Source organism: Nymphalis io, chromosome 26 (assembly GCF_905147045.1).
Source record: "Nymphalis io chromosome 26, ilAglIoxx1.1, whole genome shotgun sequence".
NCBI classification, from domain to species: Eukaryota; Metazoa; Arthropoda; class Insecta; order Lepidoptera; family Nymphalidae; genus Nymphalis; species Nymphalis io.
In genome coordinates this window covers 3,433,396-3,460,419 of record NC_065913.1, presented here as the reverse complement: position 1 = coordinate 3,460,419, position 27,024 = coordinate 3,433,396, and the positions used below count along the sequence as shown (strand labels likewise).

At 33.4% G+C, this 27,024-nt stretch overlaps 1 protein-coding gene and 1 long non-coding RNA gene across 6 annotated transcripts in view; one reads left to right on the top strand and one right to left on the bottom strand.

Moving 5' to 3' along the window:
• The window catches only part of LOC126778509 (uncharacterized), a 41,006-nt gene that overhangs the window by 10,857 nt on the left and 3,125 nt on the right, over nucleotides 1-27,024 (top strand). The window contains exons 10-28 of one of the 5 annotated variants that reach the window (XM_050502130.1): nucleotides 398-430; nucleotides 1,016-1,069; nucleotides 2,571-2,615; nucleotides 5,056-5,121; nucleotides 6,410-6,442; nucleotides 6,533-6,574; nucleotides 7,111-7,143; nucleotides 7,632-7,670; nucleotides 8,026-8,079; nucleotides 10,555-10,695; nucleotides 13,333-13,359; nucleotides 15,779-15,805; nucleotides 16,921-16,947; nucleotides 17,887-17,913; nucleotides 18,960-18,986; nucleotides 19,227-19,253; nucleotides 19,887-19,913; nucleotides 20,457-20,483; nucleotides 21,355-21,499. In XM_050502130.1, the coding sequence (XP_050358087.1) occupies nucleotides 398-430; nucleotides 1,016-1,069; nucleotides 2,571-2,615; nucleotides 5,056-5,121; nucleotides 6,410-6,442; nucleotides 6,533-6,574; nucleotides 7,111-7,143; nucleotides 7,632-7,670; nucleotides 8,026-8,079; nucleotides 10,555-10,695; nucleotides 13,333-13,359; nucleotides 15,779-15,805; nucleotides 16,921-16,947; nucleotides 17,887-17,913; nucleotides 18,960-18,986; nucleotides 19,227-19,253; nucleotides 19,887-19,913; nucleotides 20,457-20,483; nucleotides 21,355-21,468 (870 nt within the window). In that variant the 3' untranslated portion in view covers nucleotides 21,469-21,499. Of the gene's footprint in view, nucleotides 1-397; nucleotides 431-1,015; nucleotides 1,070-2,570; nucleotides 2,616-5,055; nucleotides 5,122-6,409; nucleotides 6,443-6,532; nucleotides 6,575-7,110; nucleotides 7,144-7,631; nucleotides 7,671-8,025; nucleotides 8,080-10,554; nucleotides 10,696-13,332; nucleotides 13,360-15,778; nucleotides 15,806-16,920; nucleotides 16,948-17,886; nucleotides 17,914-18,959; nucleotides 18,987-19,226; nucleotides 19,254-19,886; nucleotides 19,914-20,456; nucleotides 20,484-21,354; nucleotides 21,500-27,024 lie in introns of those variants that run through there. The other 4 variants (XM_050502133.1, XM_050502134.1, XM_050502131.1 and 1 more) reach the window with 4 other exon arrangements.
• LOC126778628 (uncharacterized) overlaps nucleotides 14,742-27,024 on the bottom strand; it is a 28,080-nt gene continuing 15,797 nt past the window's right edge. Inside the window, exons 2-3 of the long non-coding RNA XR_007670176.1 lie at nucleotides 16,646-16,851; nucleotides 14,742-15,576 (exon numbers count right to left, since the gene is read on the bottom strand). This is a non-coding gene — a long non-coding RNA (uncharacterized LOC126778628). The remainder of the gene's footprint in view (nucleotides 15,577-16,645; nucleotides 16,852-27,024) is intronic.

The following is a 27,024-nucleotide window of genomic DNA, read 5'->3' as shown; positions in this document are numbered from 1 at the left end:
GTTTCCTTTTGTTTTATTTTTTGTATTTGTCTATAAATATAATGAATTCATTTATTTTAGTTATTATTATATTGTCATATATAATAATAATAATAATTTATTTATTCAAGTTACAAGGCTCATATACAAAATAACAAAAAAACACTACTATCTACTACTTATACTTATTATATTAAAAAAACAACGTTTATATACGTTGTTATTTTATTATTTTTTTTTATTTAAAGGATTCGTCCAAATAGCAAAGACAGGACATATTTTGATAAAGTTTGTAAAATTATTTAGCTACTTAATTTGATAAATATAATTATATTAATACTGTGTATCTATTAAGCAGTTAATATACCTTAAATTTAAAGTAATCTTGCCTCCTTTTATTAACATGTTTGATGTTTAGATGGCTCCATATTGGAACGAAGAATATGACCAAGTAAGTTATAAATATTGTTGTTTCTCAACGGCAATTGATTTCAATTGTAAAGCTGGTAAATATGTCGAATGGAAGAAAAATGACTCCAATTCCTTTTTATCCAGGCTCCATCAATTAAGGAAATTGCTCCATTTTGGAAATAAGTCGTGATTATTATTTAACATAAAATTTTATTTGCTTATATAAAGTTTAACATAAGAAAAAAAAACAATGAACTTGTGTGTTTAAAAGCATTACGAAGTACTACGAAGGAAAATCTTGTTAAAAATGTAAGGTCAATGACTTATTAAAAAAAACTTACAAAAAACTTTTAAGGGGGTGATTAATTAAACAATGCTGTCTTCTTTTTTCGAATGTCAAGTCATTGATGACAGAAAGAGAAAAATCAGCGTTTAACTATATATGTTCATATATTTATTAGTAAGGCCGATATTATTAATGGCTATACAAATATATAATTCATTCCAGTTTTTTATTCGATCCTTTATTGTTTGGTATCTGATTTGTATGCAATTAGCTAATTAAACAGCAAAGACATATTAAATAGCCGATATAAAACTGAATAAGTAATTGTTTTCATGATAGGTTCAACCAAAGAGTCGTAAGTTACCACTCCCTGGGCCGAACACCCCCCGCTTTGTAAGTATAAGTACAATTATAAGCTAATTTGCTTTTTATCAGACATATATAGCCACCCTATTTACGTAGGTGGTAACCTAACACCTATTCTGCCGCTAAACAGTAATACTTATAATTGTCTTCTGGTTTGAAGGGTGAGTGAGCCAGTGTAATTACAGGCACAAGGGACATAGCCTCTTAGTTCCCAAGGTTGGCGACGCATTGCCGATATAAACACTAACAGCCTGCGATTGTTCCATTGCTGGGCTAAGGTCTCCTCTCCTTTTTTTAAAAAGAAGATTTAGGGCTTATTCTTCCACGCCGCTTCAATGGTTTGGTGGAATACACATGTGACAGAATTTGAGTGAAATTAGACACATGCAGGTTTCCCCACGATGTTTTCCTCAAGCACGAGATGAATTATAAACACAAATTAACCAAATGAAAATTCAACACTGGACCATCTCGGCAATTAATGCCGATGTATAATGGTTAATATTCCTTTAGCGCCAATGTCTATCAGCTTTAGTGATCATTTATTATCAAATGTTTGAATTGATAGTCCACCGTTTAAGATCTCATATCGTATTTAATGATTAAATATTTATTTACAAATGTTTACACAAGCGGTGTAAAAATTTAGGTACACATGAAAATAAATTATACAACAAGTATTTACACCATTCTGATGTGAAGCTGCATGGTGTCTAGCTTTATATTTTCGTTTACATTATTTTCAAACTTTGTCTAGCAAGCAAATGTACGAGTATGTTTTGTCAGGTCCTGTAATAAAAAACAAATGAAAAACATTCTACAAATATTTTTAACAAGCTTATGAATTATATTTTCACTACAATAAATTCATTTGAAATGTAATTAACGGAGAAATTTCATTGAAATCAAATATAATTTGACAAACAATTGGTTTATTGATCACGTTTTTTATTGAGCCATTGAAATACATAAAGGCTTTCAATAGAATGTATTGTTTGATGCGTTGTTTATTTATCAAAATACGTAATTTATTTGTTCGCGTGCCTTTTTGTTATATCTTAATAAATATTTTGGATGTTAGGTTCGAACGTAAATGAATTATCTTTTAAAATTTGAGGACATTTAATATCGCGAATTCGAAACGAATTATTTGGTCAAACAAAAAAAAAAATTTAACTAACATTCTGGATTTATTATTTAGAATTTATAATCTGTTTTCGCATCTATTTCCTGTACTTGTTAAATGTGTCCACATAGCGGAAGCAATCAAACCGAAAGGTTTTTTTTTAAAATTATCTTTTGTCATATGTTTTTAGTAAAACATTACGAAACCAGGTTGTAGTTTCTTGAAAACTTTAATGAATGCAATGACAGTAAATCTTCAAGGTCGTTTTTGTGTATCAACGATTCAATTAATTTAGTTGGCTGCACATTAGTAAATATAATTAATTTGATTTTTTTATTTCAGACAGAACAGATAAAAAAAGTTAGTATTAGTATTTTTAAGATGTTTTTTTTTGAATTTTAGTTAACTGGAAAAGAGGCTATGAAAGCGGCGCTCCGGAATCTTGAGGTAAATAGATAATGGGTATTGTCGTCTCTCATACTTAATTTATGTATATTTATTTGTTTATTTTGATTTACTAGTTATTTTTACGTAATGATTAACTAAAAGAAACATATAATATAAAATTTTAACATGTACAGAGTTATACAAAATCAATCAAAAGCAAATATTCGCTACCACCACCGCCCACTCGTCAGTTATTCTACCGCTAAATAGCATTACTTAGTATTGTTGTGTTTCGGTTTGAAGGGTGGGTGAGCCATTGGAACTATAGAAAACAGTGTAAAAACAGCCGTTTATGTCCAAAACAACGTAAGAAATAATAAATTAAATAACAAAACTGCAATTGCATAACTTAATTAATATTGATAAATAAATTAATCTATATAAAAAATTATCTTAAATTATATTAATCGGGATGGATGCGGACTGCCCAAGATCGGGATGGTTGGCGTTCTATGGGGGAGGCTTTCGTCCAGCAGTGGCCGGCAAAAGTCTGAAAAAAAAAATATAAAAAATTAACTTACAAATTCTTATTTAATAAAAAACGTAAGACTTTCCATCACCATTACGAAACGAAGGTCTCTTTCAAACAAGTCTATGTCTTATGCTTTAAGCTGAGCGATTGTAATCAGTATGTCTGATTGCTATTTATATAATCAAGTATATATTACATAACACTAATATATATTATATACGCTAGTTGCATCATAGTGTATATTATACTGCCAATATATATATAACGAAGGGTTAACTCCCGTAGTATTTTTAAAAAGGGTGACGTCAGCATTGCTGACGTCACAATTTTCAACTTAACACACATAATAAGAAACACAAGTACTTGTAGGGCTTCCTATATTTTACGCGCAATGTAACAACGTCCCCAGAGAGGTCCATTCTGTTCGACGACTCGAGCAATAATGCCCGAGTGTCGATAGTGCGGTCGTATTTATATGGTTCGTTGTACGCACGTTTTAATAAATTAAGTATTGAAATTACAATAAGAGATATGCTGTTTTAAAAAAATGCAGATATTATTTATTTATTTATTTAAGGAAAACAACAGCATATAATACAAAATACAAGCATTAAAAATAAAAAAATACAAAAAATAGAGCCAATTACTGTTTTCCATTGAGTTATGCAAACTTAATATCAGTAAACAGAAGTAGCAACACACAGCTTTGGTAAAAAAAAATGTAAGCAACAAAATATCTATAAAAAAAAAATACAAAATAAAAAAAAAAAAAAAAGAATGAATATAAATTAGGCGACACAGACTATGTTGTGGATGGGTGTCGTAGTGCTAACTGCACTGTTGTTTTGTGTGTGTATAAGTAGGTAGGTTAGGTTAGGTTAGGTTGTATTTATGTGTTTAAGTGTTTGTATGTATGTGTTTAGGTGTATGTAAATTTTGTATGAGTTTGAATGGTTAAGTAGAATTTTGAGCCGTGAGAATGTCTTTTTTAAATGATTTAATCGACCGATGAAAGATGTCGATGTGCGAGTATTTTTTATTATATAGTGTGAAAACGCGCGGCAATATAGAGTTTGCAGCGTAACGCGAATTGTATAAAGGGACGTGTAACAGATTCGAATATGCATAACGAGTGCGCTTGTTAGGTACATTAAGAAGAACGCGCGAGCGCAACTCAGGCGAGTCTAGCTTACCAGAGACCAAATCATGTAGAAATATCATATCTAAAGTTTCACGTCGATCTGTCAAGCTGGATATGCGATAAAGATAACAAGCATCCCTGTAGTTTGTGTTACTGTAAGTTTTAAAGTTCAGATATTTAATAAATTTCTTTTGTATGGCCTCAACTCCTTCGATATATTTAAAATATTGAGGATTCCAAACACAACTAGCATACTCTAATATGCTTCTCACACAAGAGAAATAGGCTATTTTTAGACAATTAATGTCGCGAAAAGGTTTGCATGTTCTATTTATAAAACCTAGTAGTTTATAGGCCTTATTAGTTATATAATCTATGTGATGATTAAATAGTAGTTTCGAGTCTAGGAGAACGCCTAAATCACGAACCAGGTTGGTTTTCTTTAAAGGAACGCCATTCATTGTGTAAATTATAATATTTTTAAGTAATCAAATCAATTATTCTTGTTTTATAGTAGGTTGTCAGTTTTGCGCCGATATATATATATATATATATATATATATATATATATATATATATATATATTTGATTAATATTAATCAAGTATATATTATATAATTTGTAGTAAAATAATAATAATAAATTTGTAGTAAAATATATACGAACAAAAAAACATTAAAACAATATTCGTATATTACACAAACTTGGATTTTATATTTATAAAGCTTATGATATTGATAGCTATTTAAAAAGCTAAACAAATATATATTTTCTATTTGTTACCTTAACAAAAATGTAATAAAGTTTATAAAACGTTTTGATTTAAGGAGTTGAATGTGGATGGAGTAAATATACAAAAAGAAGATATGAACAAAAAAATATTGGCTGAAAACGTATGTATATAAGTTAAATTGTATGTATATAGTAAGTGCCTGGAGATGTCTCATTGTTGGACTGGGGCCTTCTCTCCTGTTGAGGAGAAAACTTAAAGATTATTCTACCACGCTTCGATGTGGGTTGGTGGATATGGATACATGTGGCATTTTCATCAGATGTAAGTTTCCTCATGATTTATTTCTTTGCCACCGAGAACTAGATGATTTAAAAGAATACTTGCATACAACCACACTCACATAGACACACACAGAAACACACTTACGCACGCACACATTTGATTATAAGAATATTTTTGTTGTTGTGCATTTTAATAGTTAAACTGTGTCTCTACTTTTAATTTCCCTTTCATGTTTCGTAATATGAAATTGTTAGCTAATGTGGCCTAAGCATTTCTTTAACCTTGTTGATCACAAGTAAACAAGTGAAATAAAATAAGCTCTACTTGAAACATACGAAAAACATGTATGAACTTATGGCCTGTTCATTCGAGTTCTATCTGAGAGAGAGAGATAGCGTTAACGATTTCTACAAGAGTCTGCAAGATCCTCAGTGAGAACCTCAAATTCCATTGAAGATATCTTGATAAAACACTGAAGTGGAATAATCGTAACTGTGCCAAAATCTGCAATGTGTTCACTGAAATTCTGTCACATGTGTATTCCACCAACTCTGTGCCAAATTCTGTTTTATCCAATCAATAATTCATCAATCTCAACCGGAAAGTAAATAGGCGCAGGAAACTTAACGTCCTTTCTGAGGCGTCACATGCGTGTAACCAAATAGCTATAATTAAAACGTGATACCCACGTGAATGTGTTCACGCGTTATGACCTTACTAAAATATTTACAAAATTGTGGCGACGCAACAGTTCCCTACGCGGTCTATGTGTGGTTTTAATTCATATTATATAAACTTGCGGTATACCACCTGTGCACCAAGTGCAAGGATATGATGATATATAGAACAGGGGTTTTTTTAAACTATGTTATCTTATAAGCTCCAAATCTGTCCGTGCCTTTGTTGTATCACATCGGTTTATAGTTTGGTACTCTTAACCCCTTTACACACCAAAGCCACCAGCCCCGTGACTTTACCTGGCGGGTTAGATGGCAATTACAAGTATCACAAACCAGCCCGGCCGCTTTGGTGTGTAGAGGGCCTTATTTGCTATGTTAATGTTTATTTAGAGGAGTCTTGTGTGGAGTTATATAAGTGAATAATTTAAAAATGTAAAAATATGTTCTATTTTTAAAATAAATAATTTGTATTTGTTTTTTTTTTAGGTAAAAAGAGAACAGAATCTTTTTCCGAAAGAGGTAATTTTATCATAAAATTATATAAAGAATGTGATTTAATTGAAAACAAGTAAAATTTAATTTATGATAATTGATTATGTATTTTATTAGGATGATTTTAAAGCTCCAATTCGATGGGTACCATTGGAATCAGTAAGTTTTTAACTTTATCACAAAATACTTGTATTTAAGCTAATGAAATAATTTTTATCAAGCTAATGTTAAATTGACTTATATCTAGTTAATTAATTGTTTTGCTTATGGATAGTAAGATTGGCTATGAGGCTTAAAACGTTTCATATCATTTAGTCAAACACTGACGTATCTCTTAATTAAATTTAAAAAATACATTGTAAGAGTTTTATTTGAAGTTATAGGTAGGATGAGCAAATGGGCCAGCTGATGTTAAGTGATCATCACCGCTTATAGACATTGGCGATGTAAGAAATATTAACCAATCCTTACATCGCTAATGCGCCACCAACCTTGGGAACGAAGATCCGATGTCCCTGTAGTTACACTGTGCCTGTACCAAGTGCTGAGTGAGTTAATGTAATTAGTGATATGAGCTATAGAACATCGTAAGTACAATGGGAGACGTGCGAATGTTAAGGTATGGTGTACATATTTCAATACCAGACTATACCAGTCCATGTACAATCTATCGACTAATAATTTTTTGTTGTCAGCCTGACACACAAGATGGATTGGCAAAAGTTACAGTAAGTTTATGAAATTTTAATATAAAAAATAAAATACTTTACAGATAAATAATTAGATAAAAATTATAACTTACCGAGCCGAGATCAGTTACGTGTGAGTTTTAACCGAGGATTGCAGGTTCAAAACTGGGCGGGCACCTGTAGGTATTTTCATGTAATCAATTTGTGTATATAATTCATCTCGTGGTGAAGGAAACTATCAAGAGGAAACCTGCAAGTGTTGAATGTCATCCACATGTGTTCTTTACCCGGGTTGGAGCAGCGTGTTGGAATAGGCTCCAAGCCATCTTTTCAAAAGGTGAGGCTTGCTGGGCAGTACTGGGACATTAACAGGCTATAACTTTACTTTTAATTACATGTTGGTTAAAAAGTAATGAACAGGGCTACTATAGGGCTTTTTTCAAAAGAGATACTGTAGCTTACATATTAAAAAATCACGTAAACTAAATAAGAGCCATAAAAAGCGAATACAATTTTATATATTTCAGGATCCAAAGACGGGCAGAAATCTTAATTTTGTTATAAACGTATGTAAAAATATTTTGTTTTGTATGTAACTCGTGCAATATTCAGTAACTATTTTTAATTTTTACTTGTATTTATTTGTATTAATTTAATCTAATTTTTTTTTAAAGATATGTATGACTTAAAGTAATAAAAAATATTCATTGATAATAATACATAATATATAAAAATGGTGTGAGTGCCAAGGTACTTACGAGGATTTATGTGTAAATAACAAATTTTACGCTGACGTTATATGACGCTTGAAATCTTACGCTGACGTCATTTGACGCTGAAAGTCTCAGTTAGCCCGTCTCTCGTACTGAGCACATAGATGTTTACACTTAACATAATTTAAAATTACGTTGTTTTTTATAGGGGACACTTATGGTTCCTATAATAGACTACAGCTTAGAACGATTAGGCTTGACTGTGAGTTATTATTTAATTATTTTTAGTTTTACTTGTTTCTAGTTGCTTTTTAATCTGTGTTTGTATTTATTTACATTTAACATTATGGATAATATTTCTTTTTAATTTTATTTTGTAATATAGCATCCTTAAATTTTGATCTTGGAAATATAGTAACAGTAACAGTAGCAACAGCCTGTTAATGTCCCACTGCTAGGCTAAGGCCTCCTTTCCCTTTTAAGGAGAAGGTTTGGAGCTTATTACACCACGCTGCTTCAATGCGGGTTGGTAGAATACACATGTGGCATAATTTCAATGAAATTAGACACATGCAGGTTTCCTCACGATGATTTCCTTCACCGTCAAGCACGAGATGAATTATAAACACAAATTAAGCCCGCGATCATCGGTTAAGATTCACACGTTCTAACCACTAGGCTATCTTGGTGTTATGGAATGGAAATACAATGGCGTTGGAAATACTACTGAAATAATAATAATGAATTTAATGAATCTCGTGACGGCAAATGGCATGACGCTCTCCCATATCGTTAGGCCCCCTCATCGCCGCCGATCTTTACTCTCTTGTAGCGTAGTGGTTTTATTAAACACGTCGGTCGTAATATTATGGCTTAGGGGTTAGAATGCGTGAATCTTAACCGATGATCGTGGATTCAAGCCCGGGCAAGCACCACCGATTTTTATGAGCTTAATTTGTGTTTATAATTCATCTCGTGCTTGACGGTGAACGAAAACATCGTGAGGAAACCTGCAAGTGTCTAATTTCATTGAAATTAGAGGAGACCTTAGCCCAGCGTGGGAGCATTGGGACCTTCACAGACTGTTTCTTTTTTTAAGAAATTTTATATTTATTTTATTAACGAAACGATGTTTCGTTTTTATTTTACTTCATATTTATTTATTTGTTTTCTTTATTTATGAATTCTTTCAATCATGATCATCATTCATATCGGACAGGCGTCCCGTAACTGCCAAATTTTTATTTATTTATATATTTTCCCGTGTTCCTTCCCTCTGGGGCACTACGCTGATGATACAAAGCAAAATTGCTATGCTGGGAATCGACGTTCAATGCGACCTCAATCCAAGGGATTATATCGAGGCTGTTAACAGCCTCACGGAAACTCGGGGTTCTGAACAAAGTGCGGCGTTTTTTCAAGCCACAACAACTGCTCCTGTTATACAAAATGCAGGTGTGGTCTTGCGTTAAATATTGCTCGCACCTTTGCGTTGGCTCCGCTAAGTACCTACTTGAGGCCTTGGATCGGTTGCAACGACGTGCGATTCGCATTATCGACGACGCAAATATAATAACACACTGGAGCCTTTGCAATTGCGTCGAGAGATAGCAGCGCTAAGCGTTTTCTATAGAATGTATCACGGTGAGTGCTCTGAGGAATTATTCTCACTCATTCCCGCTTTCCCTTTCCTTCACAAGAACTCTACGCGTGCTGGCTCTCGATGTCACCGCCTTACTATAATATCAATTCCATCACGCACGAAGAAATTTGGCTCTTTTCTTTGTCGCACCACTAAAAAATGGAATTCTTTACCAGCACACGTGTTTCCCTCCTCTTACAACCTTACCTCGTACCTTCAAACGAGGCCTTCAAATTGACGGGCCGGTTGGCGTGGTTGCTAGATACTTGCCTTTCACGCCGAAGGTTGTGGGTTCGGTTCCCACCCAGGATAGACATTTGTGTGCATGAACATGTCTGTTTGTCCTGAGTCTGGGTGTAATTATCTATATTAGTAAATAACTAAAGAAAAGTTTCCACCGTATAAGCTCTGATTAGTTTTGGATCAGATGGCAGTGTGTGAATAATGTTCCAGGATATTATTATTATTGTAAATTAATATAAGTTTCTCACCTTTACTTTATTTATATAATATAATTGTTTGATTTCCAAATAAATTAATCTTAAATGAGTTATTTTTATTGTTGTACTGTAACAAGATATTGTACATCCAGACACTTGTGCTTTGTTCCGTCTTGAAGTCTGAGCGAGTGTAATTACAAGCACTATGTAGTAATTTGCGTTCTACGTTTAATGAAACTACGTAACGTTGTTTGTATCACTTTGTCAATGTTAATCACTTCTTAAAAGTACAAAACATTAATAAAATTTTCTCATCAATCATGATTTTAGAATTCAAATTAAATTTCAAGTGTGCTTCGCAAATCATTGGATATTATAATACAAAGTGTCTCCATGTCTCTATATCTGTTCGTCTGAACGCGGTAAACTCAAAAACTATCGGATGGATTTGTGTTAATTGACTGAAATATGGCGATGACTATTGAAGGTGTCGGAAAAAATCATACCGACTTGGAGTATTACTGGCATGCGCGACGTAAACCTATAGAGTTATATGTATTACCATAAATACATTTAATGAATGTGTGTCATTATTTTACGGGTATAAAGGCGGAAGAGTACCTAGTTAATAAATAAATTATGTAATTTCCATCAGACAACCACATCATTACCACTTCTGATCACGGATGGCACAGCACTACGTACTGTTATACGTAGTGTTGATTTGAAAAAAGCAGATGAAGCTGATTGGTTGGTTTTCGAAACAGCTTTAGGCAGCAGGAATGACAGCAATGAGGTATTCGTAATTTAATATTTATATTTCAATCAACAGCCAATCGTTGTCCACTGCTGAACATAGGCCTCTCCCAAGGTGCGCCAAAGCTCCCTGTCCTCCGCCTTCCGCATCCAGTTGGTGCCCGCCACCTTCTTAAGGTCGTCGGTCCACCTGGCTGGAGGGCGCCCTACGCTGCGCTTGCCGATTCGCGGTCTCCACTCTAGGACTCGTCTGCTCCAACGGCCATCGGTCCTACGACATACGTGACCAGCCCACTGCCACTTCAGCCTGCTAATTTTGCAAGCTATGTCGGTGACTCCGGTTCTTTTCCGAATTAGAGTTAGAAATGAGATTATCCGGAAAAGAACCGGAAAAGATTTATATTTGATATATTTAATTAATTAACTTGGTAGAGCGTTGTGCAAACCCATCTGGGTATATATACCCACATCACATTTGCGAGTTCAAGCCCGGAAAAGCACCACTTAAATTTTAATGTGCTTAGCTGCTAATCTCGCGCTCGGTGATGAAGGAAAAAATTGTGACCTGCATGTGGCGAATGAAAATCTGTCCCTGATTAGAGGTGCGTGGTGGAATAAGCTCCAAGCCTCCTTAGTCCAGCAGTAGAACATTATATTACTTTACTTTTTTACGAACATATTCCCAACATACATGTGTAAATGAATCGGCTTGAACTTTACATCTTGAAATTTATACTAATATTATAAAGAGGTAAAGTTTGTGAGGTTGTAGTGGGTAATCTCTGGATCTACTGAACCCATTTAAAAAAATATTTTACCAATAGAAAGCCACATTATTAGTGAATGTCATAGGTTATATAATAACCCGAAAAGTGAAAAGACTTTTTCGTGGTAGTCGGATTTGCAAAGTAAGTCGGAGAAAAAACGGTCGAACAAAAACGTTTCTTACGAACGCTGCTTTAACGATGAGAGATATATGATTGAGTTCCAGAGAAAAGTTGTAGGGCTTGATAATGTCTACAAAAAAGTCAGCGACAGCATAAGTCTAACTTTTATATTTAAGTCACACAAAGTAGTTTTTTGTATTAAAAAATAATTTAAATCGTAATTTTTATTGGTCATATATTATCAACAATTATGAAATCTTATCAAAATAAATAAGCTTATCATCTCAAGGGCTTAAAACAAAAGATTTTTACTTTTACCGAATATAATTTGAGCGTATGGTTAAAGAGATAATACGATATGGAACCGCGACCGTGTCGTAATCTATTGAGTGATATTTCTATTAGACGGTATAAACAACACGTCAATCTATTTAGAAATAAATTGCTTTATCACTAAGAAAATTTCAGTTGGATAAAATGCCTTTTCCCAGTATGTTTTTGGTTGAATAGTTTGAGAGATAATTTAAAAAATCAAAAACGCAAGACAATTTTATTAATGTTCAGCCAACGCGACTTTTGGCAGTCAGCAAATAAATCATAGCACTCAGTACTAACTGAACCACGCTCATGATTTCATCACAAGTAAAAATGTTTTTTTTTTACCGCCCAACGAAGTGGGCACGGATCGGCTAGTGTCTCATATATTAGTGACGTCGTTAGCTCTCGCGTTATTAACGAAGATTGGCTTACGATAAAAGCCGTGAACGAGGTAATGACTTTTTGTGAAGGTGTTATATTAACTCGTTACTAAACCGTTTTGATGGTAAACCTCATATGTTATTTCGTCATTGCATTAATTTCACTAAAGATAAAAAAGTCTGCTACTTGAAGCGTTTTTTTAAATTATTTTTCTTATATAATAATTTTTTTAAATGTAAAGTTTTTTATTCTGCTAAATGGTATTTTTTTAAATGTATATTAAAATATAATCCATAAACAACAAAAAAATCACGTTTATTTATCATGAGTTATATTTCAATTATACCACCTTCACAAAACGTGTTGATTAGTTAAGTTAGTTGACATTAAACAAATACAAGACATGTTTTCGCCTTTATTTATTTAGTCATTGCTTTAATAGTCATGTTTTAAAAGATGAGAAAGATTTCACTGGTGGTAGAGCTATGTACACGTCTGGGTAGGTACCACCCACTCATCAGATATTCTACCGCAAAACAGCAGTACTTGGTATTTTTTTTTTACAAATAATAGGCCAGCGTTTTACCGTTGACTTGCCTAATGTTAAGCATCGACACGGTCTAAGATGTAGCACGCTTGCCTATAAGAAACTTGTTTACTCTGGATTTGAAGACACCAACATTGTACCTATCGGGAAATACGGACTCAAGCAAAGCATTCCATAGTTTCGCAGTGCGAATGATGAATGTAGACTCAAAGCGCTTCGTACGTAGGCGGGGAATTACCACTGTGTACCTATGGCGCTTTGGTCGCGTTTGCCTGGCCGTTCGATAGTAAAATTTGTATTGTTGTGTTCCGATTTGAAGGGTGAGTGAGCCAGTTTAATTAGAGCCACAAGGGACATAAAATCTTAGTTCCCAAGGTTGGTGGCGCATTGGTGATGTAAGCGATGGTTAACATTTCTTACAATGATAATCTCTATGGCGTTGGTGACTACTTACGATCAGGTGGCCCATATGATCGTCCGCCTTCCTATTCTATATAAAAAAGATGAATATAATTAAATTCACTCATCAAGTTTTATTTTCCAGTGTATGGGAGATGGGTGTCAGGCGAGGGTAATTAGTTTAATTAATTTTCTTTGCGAATTTTATGTTAATTTTATATTATTTTTGTATAAGCTCGTTAGTCCTGCAGAAGTTTTTGACCTTTTCTATGTCTAAGGAAAATATTTAAAAGAAATATCTAAACATTTCATCGTGGATTGACGAATATATATTTTATATGTATAATTTAGAGGGAAATTATAAATTTTATACTAGTTTCGGCCCGTGGCTTCGTCCGTGTGTGTAGGAAATGTTAAATATCCTATATCATTTTCTGTACCCCTAACAATGTGTATGCAAAATTTAATGATGATCGGTTGAATAGTTAAGACGTGAAAGATAACAAATAAACAAACACACTTTCGCATTGTTAATTAATATTAATTTTATTGCCTTGTTGGTCTAGTGGCTAGATGTAAGGGCGCAGACCCGGAGTCCCTGGGTTCAATTCCCAAGTCGGGTCAGTTGCCTAAGCTCTCTTGAGATTTTCCGCCGTGACCGAAAGCGGTTGTACACAGTACAATCTAACTTGGTGGTAACAACTTGGTTGTCTTGGGAGGTATCCCACTCATCATTTATTCTACAGCCAAGCAGAGATACTTAGTCTTGTTAGTATTGAATGAGCCACTGTAACTATAGGCACAAAGGACATAATATCTTAGTTCTCATTGTTGATGCATTAACGATGTCAAGAATGCTAACTATTTATTTAAGTTGTAGTCTATGGGCGGTGGTTACCAGTTACAATTAGATAGTCCATTTGCAACCGTGCCTATCCATTTCACTGTATATAGCTATAATATTATAGTCCTTTTATCCTAAAGGCACTGTCCGCACGTTTAGAGAATCGATTTTCAATCGATAATTCAACCTCCTTTTTTAATATATATTATTCTTATTCTATTGAACTGTCACTTGTCACTTCATTCATGTTTAGAGATTTACCATTAAAGTTTAGTTGAAAGTTGTTTTTTTTTATTGTGGGTGGGTGGACTCATGTAATAATGAACGAACGATCAAACGGACTTCTTGAAGTGAAGTTCACTTCAAGAAGTCCGTTCACGAACGATCAAACGGACTTCTTGAAGTGAAGTTCACTTCAAGAAGTCCGTTTGATCGTATATTATATTTTCGTCGCTTCATTCGAAGATACAATTAACCAGGTAGATGTTCAGAGATTGTTATTATGTAATATGTTTTTAAATATTCGTCTCAATAAAACATTCATATACAAACTAGCCACAAAAAAAAACTTTATTTTTAAACGTTTATAGATTTTTATAATTTCATTTGACAAATTATATTAATTGAACAAATTATATTAAATATATTAATCATCATTATTAATTCGAAAAAAAAAACAAGGGAAAATCCCTTCACTGATTACGGGGCGCTTATAAAACCGAGCAAACTTCAAAGATTAGCTGTCTGGCTGTCTTTTTTATAGTGTGAATGCAAACTCGTACTGAGGCCGCCGCCGAGGTGGATGCATGTACAGTATAGACGAGTACTATGTACAGTGAACAGAACTACAACTTTGATGTTTATGCTAGAAGGTAATCCTCCAAAGTCTTTGCGGGGCATATGCTTGGATTATTATATACAAAATAAGGTAAAAATAGTACAGGTTGGTCACGGCTAGCTGCTGATGTCTTTATTATGTCAGATATTGTGATCTTGGTACCCGAGGAAGTCTTATTAATGTTGGTGACCTTGATAAGTGATAATGTTTAGACTCGGTGAGATGTACATACGGCTAATAAAATATTCAATTTTTTCGTTAACCTTGTTAAGTCTAGATCATTTATAGGGTACTAAGTCGAGACATGGTCGAGCAAAATCTTGGGATTCCATGTTGTTGTGTATTTAGGACGAGGTGGCTTTTGTCTGCAAATAGCTTTTAATAAGCATTTAATACGCTAGTCTGATCCGACGTAATTTCCAAGAAGTAATGATAGGGCAGATCGATGGTTATTTATGGTACCATATGATGCACCCCCGTTAAACATGTTAATTAAAAAACTTATTACTGCTGACAATTATGAGAATTTTTTAAACAAAAATACCACCACAACTTGTATTGTAAGTAACTGAATATTGTTTCATTATATTGTCTGAATTTGAGGCCAACATTAGATCTAGGGCTATTTCGGTCCCAGTCTTTTAAATGTTTCCCTGAGAGCGTCACGGGCCCCGGGGAAAGGCTGCGGTGGGAGCCGGTGACATAATCTGAAATTGGAACATAATTTTGATTATTCTTTTAAGAATTAGAAACCAAGCAAGTCCGGGCCAATACGGAAAGACACAGTAGCTATATAATATAACGGTCGAAGCCAAGGGTGGAAACTAGTATAACATTTACAGTTTGCCTCTAAATTATACATATAATATATATATATTCGTCAATCTATAAAAATGTTATTTATTTCAGTGCAAAAGACTCGGCTGTGAATCGACGGTAATTATAATCATTTTTTTTTTCTGCCTTTTGCCGTCCACTGCTGGACGAAAGACTGGGAGGCTTTCGTCCAGCAGTGGACGGCAATATAGTATTATAGAACGCCAACCATCCCGATCTTGGGCAGTCCGCATCCATCCCGAATTATAATCATTAGGTACATTTAATAGAACTAGTAAGATGCGCTATATTTTCATTGTCAGAGGTACATTCTACGTCACCTACCATTATCCGCATATCTACCTACCTATTTTAAATTAAAAAATAAACTATTCCATGTTTAAATTTCTTTCATGACTCAATCATGTGTCTGAAGTTCTGTCACAAAAACATTTTTGTTGCCTCATGTATATACATCCTATTAATCTTTAAGAATAGTACATAGGTCCAATTATAATTATAGTAATAATATACTTATAAATAACATTAAAATTGAGATTGTTTCCGTTAAAAAAACAGGCAAAATTATTGAAATAACGTAAATCAAAGTAATAAAAAAATACACTAAAGTTTTGATTATCGAAAAAAAAAAATTAAAATATTTCTCATGATATTCGTATATTAAAATTTTCCCTACGATTGGGTTATTTGAAAGATACGTCTAATAAGCAACAAGACAAACTTATATAATACAAAAGTGCAACTATGTTATATACTAGAAAGATACAATAAGTAATTTATTACCACAGTAATCTCTTGTCTTGAACTATAATCATAAAAGGTTAGTGTATAAAATATTTCTTCAGCATTTTAGTTACTGTGTGTTTAGTGACTGACAGATTAGAAAAGAATCTTCCTATCTTAAGCAGTGGCTCTGTAAGAGGCAAATAACACACTCACTCCCACTGCTGGGCTAAGGCCTCCTTTCCTTTTTGAGGTAAATCTTGGAGTTTATTTAACCACGCTGTTCCAATGCAGCTTAGTTGATACTCATGTAGAAAATTCTCATCCAACACGTGCAGGTTTCCTGACGTTTTTTCTTTACAAAAAATTCCGTGGTGCTTGTTCAGATTTAAACCCGTTATCTACGTGTTCTGATGTCGTTTCTGAAAGTCAAATGGAAGATGGGCTCTTGAATATATTTTTAAAAGATTGAATCTTTCTTAATATTTTAGTGCAATGGTGACACTTGTGCTGCGGGGGTAACTATTTTTTATTTATTGTTATATATATTTTCGTAATACATGTACTATATCCATGGAACAAATCACTGGTAATTTGTTCCATGGATATCAATAATCAACACGAGAAGATCCTTAAAGAAGAATTTAAGCGACAAGTTAAACAATTAATTATATTTCTTATGATAAAACGTGATTTTTTGTATATCACATATGTATATATTTTCTTATGTATGTGTTGTCCTCCGACCAATCTCAAGAGAGATTAGCCAACTGCGCGGGAGATATTATAGTGCACAAGTGTGTGCGCATACACAGATGCACTTTCTATTACTTCACTCTTAAAATCCGATGAGACGGCAATCCGACACGACCGGAAAGAGTTCAGGCGCAGTATCAAAGACTTTACGTGCTTTCCGAGCCAGGGGTTGCACACACTTCCGATTTCCACACATCGTGGATGTGTATCTACCAAGACGAGCTTGGAAAAATATACCAAGTAAATATATATTGTAATAATTATAACATTAAAAGTATATAATTGGTTATACTTGTGTTAGAATTTCTGCCAAGACACGTAGTAGACCCTGAATTGCAATCTAAGTGAAGTACACAAACCACACACGTAACACGAACTAACTTAACATAATAATAATATCCTGCGGCATTATTCACACACGGCCATCTGATTCCAAGCTAAGCAGAGCTTGTGCTATAGAAACCAGACAACTGATATACTACATATACTATTTTTCTTTTGTAAATACATACCTATGTAGATAATTACACCCAGACTCATGACAAACAGAAATGTTCATGCACACAAATGTTTTCCTGGGTGGGAATCGAACCCACAACCTTCGGCGTGAAAGGTGTATGATCTATATATTTCGGCTAAAATAAATAGTAATCGTTCATAGATATATTTACCGTTATTATATTTTATCATTTTGTTTTAAGTGTGTAGCTGGACATTGCAGTACATTTGTGAGTTGAATTCTTTTAATGACGTAAAATACATAAAAGTAAATACATATAATCCGCGACATATATATATATGTCGCGGATATATATATATATATGTCGCGGATTCAAATGGATTGCCATTTAAATGGCCGCCATTGTCGTCCAATATGTTGATTTTATTAAATCAGTCTTTGCGCACGTCCGTCGCTGGCGCTGTCCTGAAAACAAGAGACCAAGAGACCAAAGGGAGTCGCTCGACAAACGATCACATGCACTACTGACAGATACACCTTTATATTTTATACTTTCATCAGTCGGCTGCATAATAAAATTGGTATTGTAACAGCCTGTTAATATCCCACTGCTGGGTTAAGGCCTCCTCTCCCTTTTTGAGGAGAAGGTTTGGAGGTTTTTCCACCACGCTTCTCCAATGCGGCTTGGTGACAGAATTTCAGTGACATGCGACACATGCAGGTTTCCTCACGATGTTTTCCTTTACGGTCAAGCACGAGATGAATTATAAACACAAATTAAGCACATGAAAATTCAGTGGTGCTTTCCCGGTTTTGAACCCACGATCATCGGTTAAGATTCACGCATTTCTTACCACTGGGCCATATCAGCTTCTTTATGTTAATAAAATTGGTACCCGTCTTATATTTTTAGAACTTGACGTCTGATAACCGACATAAGACATCAATCACGTTGTGTGGTGTTGCTATTCTAATAAAATAAGTGACGTCGCATACCCGCTGAAATTTATTATCTCTCACATATAGACCTAATCACTCACAAAAAAATGCGTGCTTATCGAGAGCGAATTGTTGTGCTGATATATGCAAATTTAAGCCAGCTACGATGAAACATCCCGAAAAATATGTATGCTGAAAGGATTATAATTCCAATAAATATATAAATATACATTTAACTGATATCATAAAAATAATGAGTGCTTGGTATTTAAATCAACAAAAGACAATAATATTGAACGCTATTCAAGTGCGAATACGCTATACAAGGACACTTTTGAATTAAGAATGTTTCTTTTTTTTCTTATTTTATTTCAGTGCAAAGGTCCTGGTTGCTTTGCTATGGTTTGTATAATTTAACTTAAATATCGTATTGTTTTTTATTATATTTACTAGAATTTATAACAATTGCTTTTTATTTCATATAAAATTATGAATAGTTTTAAACATTGATTCAATAACAATAAAAAAAGCTGAGCCAAAAAGTATAAATCTTGACTCAGATTTATACTTTTTGGCTCATGCTTCTATTATAGATTTATTTTTAAATTCTATCGTTTTTATACTATTTATTTCGTATTTCAGTGTATCGGTGAAGGATGCAGTGCGAAGGTAATTTTGTTTTAGCCTATAATGTTGTAAAATACAGATTTTAAAACAATGTTTATTTTAATATATATTTTTTAGTATTTCGACATTCAGGCTTTATATATATGAAAAAAAACCTATTTGTTCAGTTTTTTGTGGATGAGTTCGAATATGTCACGGGTTTATATTTTTATGTTTACTAATTTTTAATTTAGCTATCATGTTATTTTTATTAACCTCCTTTACTTATTTATAAGTCGAGATGGCCCAGTGGTATGAACGCGTGAATCTTAACCGATGAACGTGGGTTCAAACCCGGGCAAGCACCTCTGAATTTTCATGTCCTTAATTTCTGTTTATAATTCATCTTGTGCTTTTCGGTGAAGGAAAACATCGTGAGGAAACCTGCATGTGTCTAATTTCATTGAAATTCTGCCACATGTGTATTCCACCAACCCGCATTGGAGCAGCGTGGTGGAATAAGCTCCAAACATTCTCCTCAAAAAGGGAGAGGAGGCCTTTAGCCCAACAGTGGGACATTTATAGGCTGTTACTTACTTACTTTTACTTATTTATAATCACAAGATGTTTCATTATATTGTACATATATTTATTTTTAAATTATTTTTAATATAAACAAATATTATATATTTTTAGTGCTTCGGTATTTCTTGTGAGGCCAGAGTAAGTATAACAATGATTAGTTTTTGATCTTCTTTAAATTATAAAAAAAATAACTTCTTAAGATATTTTTGTGTTTGTCTGCATACATCTGGTTATTTTGACAGGATGAACCTTGTTTAAGGAAAGACGTTATAAGACGTGAATCATAGCCTGAGATAAATTGAATTTACATGAGCTTAACTTTTCATTCATATCGTGTAAGGTGGTGAAAAAAAACGTCGTAAGCGAATGCATATTGTGGATGAAAATCTGCCACATGTTTCCACATTGGAGCTGCGTGGTGGAGTAAGCTTCAAACCTCCTCTAACAGTAGAACGGGTCTTAGCATAGTCAACTATTTTCTATTAATATCGTAATTTGTAAATATTTTCATCTTTTTACTTATGATCTTATTTGCTTATTCAAATTTTTCTGGCTGTTTGTTGTAATGTCTTCGCTTTATGCGTGATAAGTAAATAAAATATCAGCGTAGTTATCTCTCTTTTATTTATGTGACGTTTTCAGGTCATATTAAATAGATAGAGTAATATATTGTTATTACAGTGTCTCGGAGGTGGCTGCGAGGCGGGCGTAAGTATAAATAATTTATATGCATTAGATTTTTATTTATATTGCATAATATATATAAATAGTAATACTTATTATTGTTGTGTCCGGCTTGAAGGGTTAGTGAGCCAGTGCTATAGACACAAGGGACATGATATCTTAGTTCCCAAGGTTGGTGGCGCATTGGCGATTTAGATAATGGTTAATATTTGTGGAAAATATTTTCATTTCGCAGTTATTAAAATTTAAAAACTCCTCCGTTTTAACGATTTAATTATTTGAATACAACTCGATTTGATATCAACATTGTTAACAACCAACTTGTTTCACAGCCCAATAATGATCGCCGTTCTTACTTTTAAAACACAAAAATGAGAAATTATATCAAGTACTCAACTGACTAATAATAATTCATCGGAACCGGTAGTCAAAATAGAGCTTCTAAATAATAAAAATACGAAATATTTAAATATACAATATAAAAATAAACAAGCAAAAATCACATGTTTTGTAGTAAATATAACAAATATATAAATTATAATTTATTACATTATTTTCATAATGCAGACTTATTTTAATGGGCACGGCTATTCTTGAACTACTCAACAAAACTTAATCTACTCAACAAAATGATCAACATTTATTTGAAATTAAAACATGATAAATTTATCAAGCTAACATTTGTTACAATGGCAATGTTTATGTGATGATGATGTGGATGTGTAGTCAACACACCACCAGGTAGCCCATTTGTTTGTGTGTCAAATTATTTGCGTTAAAAAATTAAACAATTTCGAAATATATATGTATGAAGGCTCTGAATAGCGTATACGGTTCTGAAAAAATTAATTACACATTTATTGTTTTGGAGCTAATTGTAAAATAATATTTTCAGTGTCGTAGTTTCTCGTGTTTATACGTGGTTAATGGCAACCGTAATCTGGGGGGTGGTACGTGGGGAGAACACTATCCACAATATGATGCTGCGAACATAAGACCTGATTACTAGTGTTTATTAGTAAATTATGTCATTTTTATTATGTTTTGTTTCATTTACTTGCCTCTTATTCTGTTTTTTAATCATACTAACGGTAAGCTATCATTATTTGTTTTCTTTTGTTACACGTTGCATTTTATGATAGACGAGCTATGCTCGTGTGGAATTCGATTCGTGACTATAAGAGTACAGACATACATACGCACTTGGATAAAGCTCAGTAGCACTTTTTCTTCTAGCTGGAACCGGCAAGAAACTCAGCAGTTACTCTTTTCTTTTATAAAAATACATATAGCATGATTATTTATGGATTATATGTAGTTTCATGCGCTTTCAATATATAATATTAACGTGAACACACGATTTTTATATTATATATAACTGTAACTGTAACAGCCTGTGAATGTCCCACTGCTGGGCTAAGGCCTCCTCTCCCTATTTGAGGAGAAGGTTTGGAGCTTATTCCACCACGCTGCTCCAATGCGGGTTGGTGGAATACACATGTGGCAGAATTTCGATGAAATTAGACACATGTAGGTTTCCTCACGATGTTTTTCTTCACCGAAAAGCACGAGATGAATTATAAACAGAAATTAAGCACATGAAAATTCAATGGTGCTTGCCCGGGTTTGAACCCACGTTCATCGGTTAAGATTCACGCGTTCTTACCACTGGACCATCTCGACTTTATATAAAATTATTTATTTTTTTATATAAATATTTTGTTTATGTCGATGGAATCTACATTCGAAACTGGTGGTAGCTTAGCCTGTAATTAATCGACAAATGACTAGGATTCGAAGGCACTTGATAGGCACTTTTTAATTGATCAACACCCCTTCTATTATAGGGCTTTGAGCAATCCCGTCTATGTAGGTACCACTTACTCTTAAGGCATTATACCGCTAAACAGCAAGACTTAGTATTTTTACGTCTTGATGGGCAAGTGATCCAGTTTAACTACAGGCATAAGGAACATCTTAGTTCCCAAGATTGTGGGTGTATTGGTTAATATTTCTTAAATCGCCATTGTCTATGAGCAGTGGTGACTTACCAAGCTTATCTATAACATAAACAAAACACATTTTCAATATTACAATACGTTCTTAATAGCTGTTTTTCTATTCTACTAACGAGATAAGCACTAGTACTGTATGAGGTAAAAAATAATTATTTGTAGTGTTTTTAATCTACTCGACACATCGAGAGGGACAACAGACATGGGGAGGAAATTAAAACGTTACGGAGTAAGTCTCTTTATACTGTACGATACGACATATCTTTAAGATCATGTTTATCATTAAACTCACAGTAATTGTTATTAGGACTTACTGACATAGACGTTGCTCCTCTATCTGGTCGTGTTGGATTTGCCGTCTCAGATTATCGGAATAAAGATTGCAACTTAATAATACAGTGTTAGCACACGTGTACACTATAGTCTCCCTTGATCATAGCCGATATGGAAGATTTTTTTTTATCACTTATAGGCCAGCGTTTAACGTTGACTTGCCTGATAAAAAGCGACACGGTCTAGAATGTGACATGGCCCAGAAGAAACATGTTTGCTCTGTATTTGAAGACACCAAAGAAATCGGACAGATGACGTCATCATCATTATTTAATTGTGGCGACTTCCATAGTCATTGTTTTATCAGCCATCTAACGATTTAAATTCAGAAAATATTTCTTTTTCAATAATTTACTACTAATTATGTTTGAACTTTTAAAGGGAGAATGTATTGAAAATGTATTATTAATATTTTTATTTTTATTAAGGACCATCAACAGTCACAACGCTTATAAAACAAACACATTCAACTTACATAAAATGTGCGACTCTTCAAGACCGCCACTACATGCATTTTAAGGTACAATATAAACAGATTATAACAAGCAATTTTTTTTTAAATATTTATTTTAATTATTAAAAATTATATATATTATATTATTTTATTAAAAAAACAATAAATAGTAATTAATTAAAAAATTCAAAATTTAAGTTGAATAATAATTTTTATTATTATTAAGTGTTATTTTACCTGTTTTAGGTTATTATTTTAATTTGAAAACCTCATAAGTGATTGATACTGGTGGTAGAGCTTTGTGCAAGCTCGTCTGTGTAGGTACCACCCACTCATCAGATATTCTACCGCAAAACAGCAGTACTTGGTATTGTTGTGTTCCGGTTTGAAGGGTGAGTGAGCAAGTGTAATTACAGACACAAGGGACATAACATCTTAGTTCCCAAGGTTGGTGGCGCATCGGTGATTTAGCGACGGTTAACATGTCTTACAATGTCAATGTCTAAGGGCGTTGGTGACCACTTACCATCAGGTGGCCCATATGCTCGTCCGGCTTCCTATTTTATAAAAAAAAGATAATACATATCGCAAAATATCTAACCAAAATCCCAAATAATTATTCATAAGAAATATATTCGTAAATATATAAGTCGTCTTTATTATTTATTGAACTACTTTTAGTGGAAATTTCGCTGCGTTAATAAACATTGTATTGATGTCTAACTGACTATGAATGCAAAACATTACATTAACAAATGAAAGAAAATAATTAAAGAAAATAACAGTCATGCTCGATACCTACACGTAAAAGTACACGGTCGTTCCAAAATGTATTTTTATAGGGAAAAAATTAACATGTGAAGGAAATAGGAGTGTTATATGTTTTGAAGTATTTCTGCAATGTTTAGCAAGGATCTATGTATCTAATATTTCAATCGAAATTTTCTTGTTATCTTATTTAAGTAATAAATAATTGTGCTGTTTCTATTTTGAACAACTAATATTTCTCTATACCATCAAGAGCTTTAATTAAAATTTGGCGAAAGAACGGAACGTTATGCTTATTCAAAGTATTGTCTATTCCTAGTCACTACTTTTCACTATCTTACTGGCAGTATACGGATACGACATTGGAAGAACGCTTCGTCTTTCGAGGCTATCCACAAGTCTATCGATTTTTTGGTATCTTCATATGATGCGAAGTGCTTCTCAGAAAAGCCTTGCGCCATCGATTGGAACAAGTGATAATCGAAAGGGGCAATGTCTGGTGAATGGTGGGTGGTTTTCACCGGTTCTGTAACCTGTGGCCGAGTGTTGTTATGTAGCGAAATCAACTTCTCGTGTTTTTGCTGGTACAGCGGCCGTTTTATTTTCACGGTTCGGCTCAATCTCGTCAATTGTGTTTGGCAGAGAGCCTCAGTGATGATTTCGTTCGGTTTGAACAATTCATAATACACGACACCAAGCTGGTCCCACCAAAAACACAAAAAGAATTTTTTCTATAAATATTCGGCTTGGCTGTCGACTTTGAAGCATTTTCACATGGTCCCCAGGATTTTCTCTTCTTTAGACTATCATAGTGAATCCATTTTTCATCATCAGTGTCTATCTTATGCAAAAAACCCCTGTGTTTATGCCTGGCAAGCAGGATTTCTCACGCGAAATATCGGCGTTTAGTGTTTAACAGCTTACGTTCATATGGGACTCAATTCCCTTGCTTTTGAATTATCCCAAACGTTTTAAGCGACGTGAAATTGCTTGTTGAGTCACTTCTAATGTGATTGCAAGTTCTTCTTGCGTTCAGCTCCGATCTTCATCCAATAATGCCTTCAATTCCGTATTTTTGTACACTTGCGGCCTTACACTGCCTTCTATGTCTTTGACCTCAAACTCACCGTTCTTAAACTTTTGGAAGTACTCACAACGACTTCTCTCAATGATAGCAGCCTCACTATTTACTTCTACTAGAAAAAGATGCGCTTCTGCTGATGCAGATTTCTTCAAACTAAAGAAATACATCAAAAACTCTACTACTACTACTCTACTCTTTCCACGCGAAGAAAATTATGTAATGCTGATACAAAATCGCTAATGCTACGAAATTACAGTGTTGCTGGCTGTCCAATCTTACGATAAGACGATTTACATTTGAACATTTTAACCAAATTTTACGGGTTGAACTATATTTTGTCAAACGACGGAAACTTGTAGCAGTACGCATAGCAACAAGAATACACACGCCACGCTTGCCTCATTATATGACGTCATCGTTTGAAACAATGAATAGCTCTGAAAAGAACTGTTTATTTGAAACAAGAAGCAGCATGCGTAGTATGACGTAATGTCAAGCTCTTAAAAGAGCTGTTTTTATATTTATTATCTTCATATAATATTCTTCGCTTCAATTGGTTTCACTTCTTCAACGAAAACAACTCAACTTATTGACTTCTTGAAACACGTCTTCATTCCACGCGCCGCTCGAACTGACTGAACGCGACGCCACGGTAAAACGAGTATTTGTAGAATTTCAGCCGCGCATCGTCGAGAGTGAGGAATTAAGCGCGGGAGTAAGACGCAAAACAGGTTTTTTACGCGCCAATCATAATCCCTACTTTTAATGTAGACGCGCGCGTTTGTTATTATTTTTACATTTTTACAACTTATATTTTTCTTGTATTCCTATTGGTTAATTTTTACTCCACTTTTTGTATATATACTCGTACCGTTTTTCAATAAATCATTCCACGGATTCCACGATATTCCACCGTTTCAACTGTTCTACAATACAAGAAGAAGTTTTATTTTACTGCTACAACGTCCACCTCCTAAAAACTTATTTGTACACCTAATAACATTAGCATGTCGGTGATCTGAAGCCACGAGTCTATCTCGTACAATAAACTAGCCAACCAACCATAAAAAAGTTTGTACTTAAAAAATATCAATGTTTTTTTTAAATATATCAACATTTCATGTCTTAATCTTATGGAAAATAGGAAGCTAAATATAAATAGCTCGATGACTTTTAATATAATTTTGAGTATTATATTTAAAATACAAACAATTATCGCGCAGTGTAAATTCGTTTCGGTTGGTTTCTCAATTTGAGCGTCTACCACTAACGAGAACTGAGTGACGCACGTCCGCGAACAACAATGGGGTGGAACCCATTAGCACCCTGATCGACTGATAGATGTGTGGATAATTTTATAGAATAAATTAATGTTTGGTATAAATATTTATATAAATTGATTTTGAATAAAAATAAAATTGATGTAAACGTTCAATTAAGTAAAAAAAATTTTTTTTGGTGTTATATAACGTTTTTTAGCTTATAGTGTAACGTAACAAAGTTTAAAAAAAATAATTAAAAAAGACGATATAATGGGTGATATTCAATTAGATAGAAAAAAATTGCTTTTTAAAACAAGAAATAAAATATGGTTTTCAACATCTTTATTTACACTGCATTCAATTAAGATAAAAAATATTTTTGCCAAAAATGTTTTTTTTTTTATTTTCAATAAAATAGATAGTTGAAAAGAACACATGAGAAAATAATTATGCAAACTGAGTTAATTAATGAATATTTAATAAGTTAACTAATACATGGAATGCGCGCTAATTAATTGGCAACGAACCGTAGAGTAATTCAAATTAACCGCTTATTAAAAATTAAAATATAACTAAATACCACTAATTAAAATCCTTGTATTTTATATTTATGTGATATATATATAATTGCGGTAGATTATATGATGAG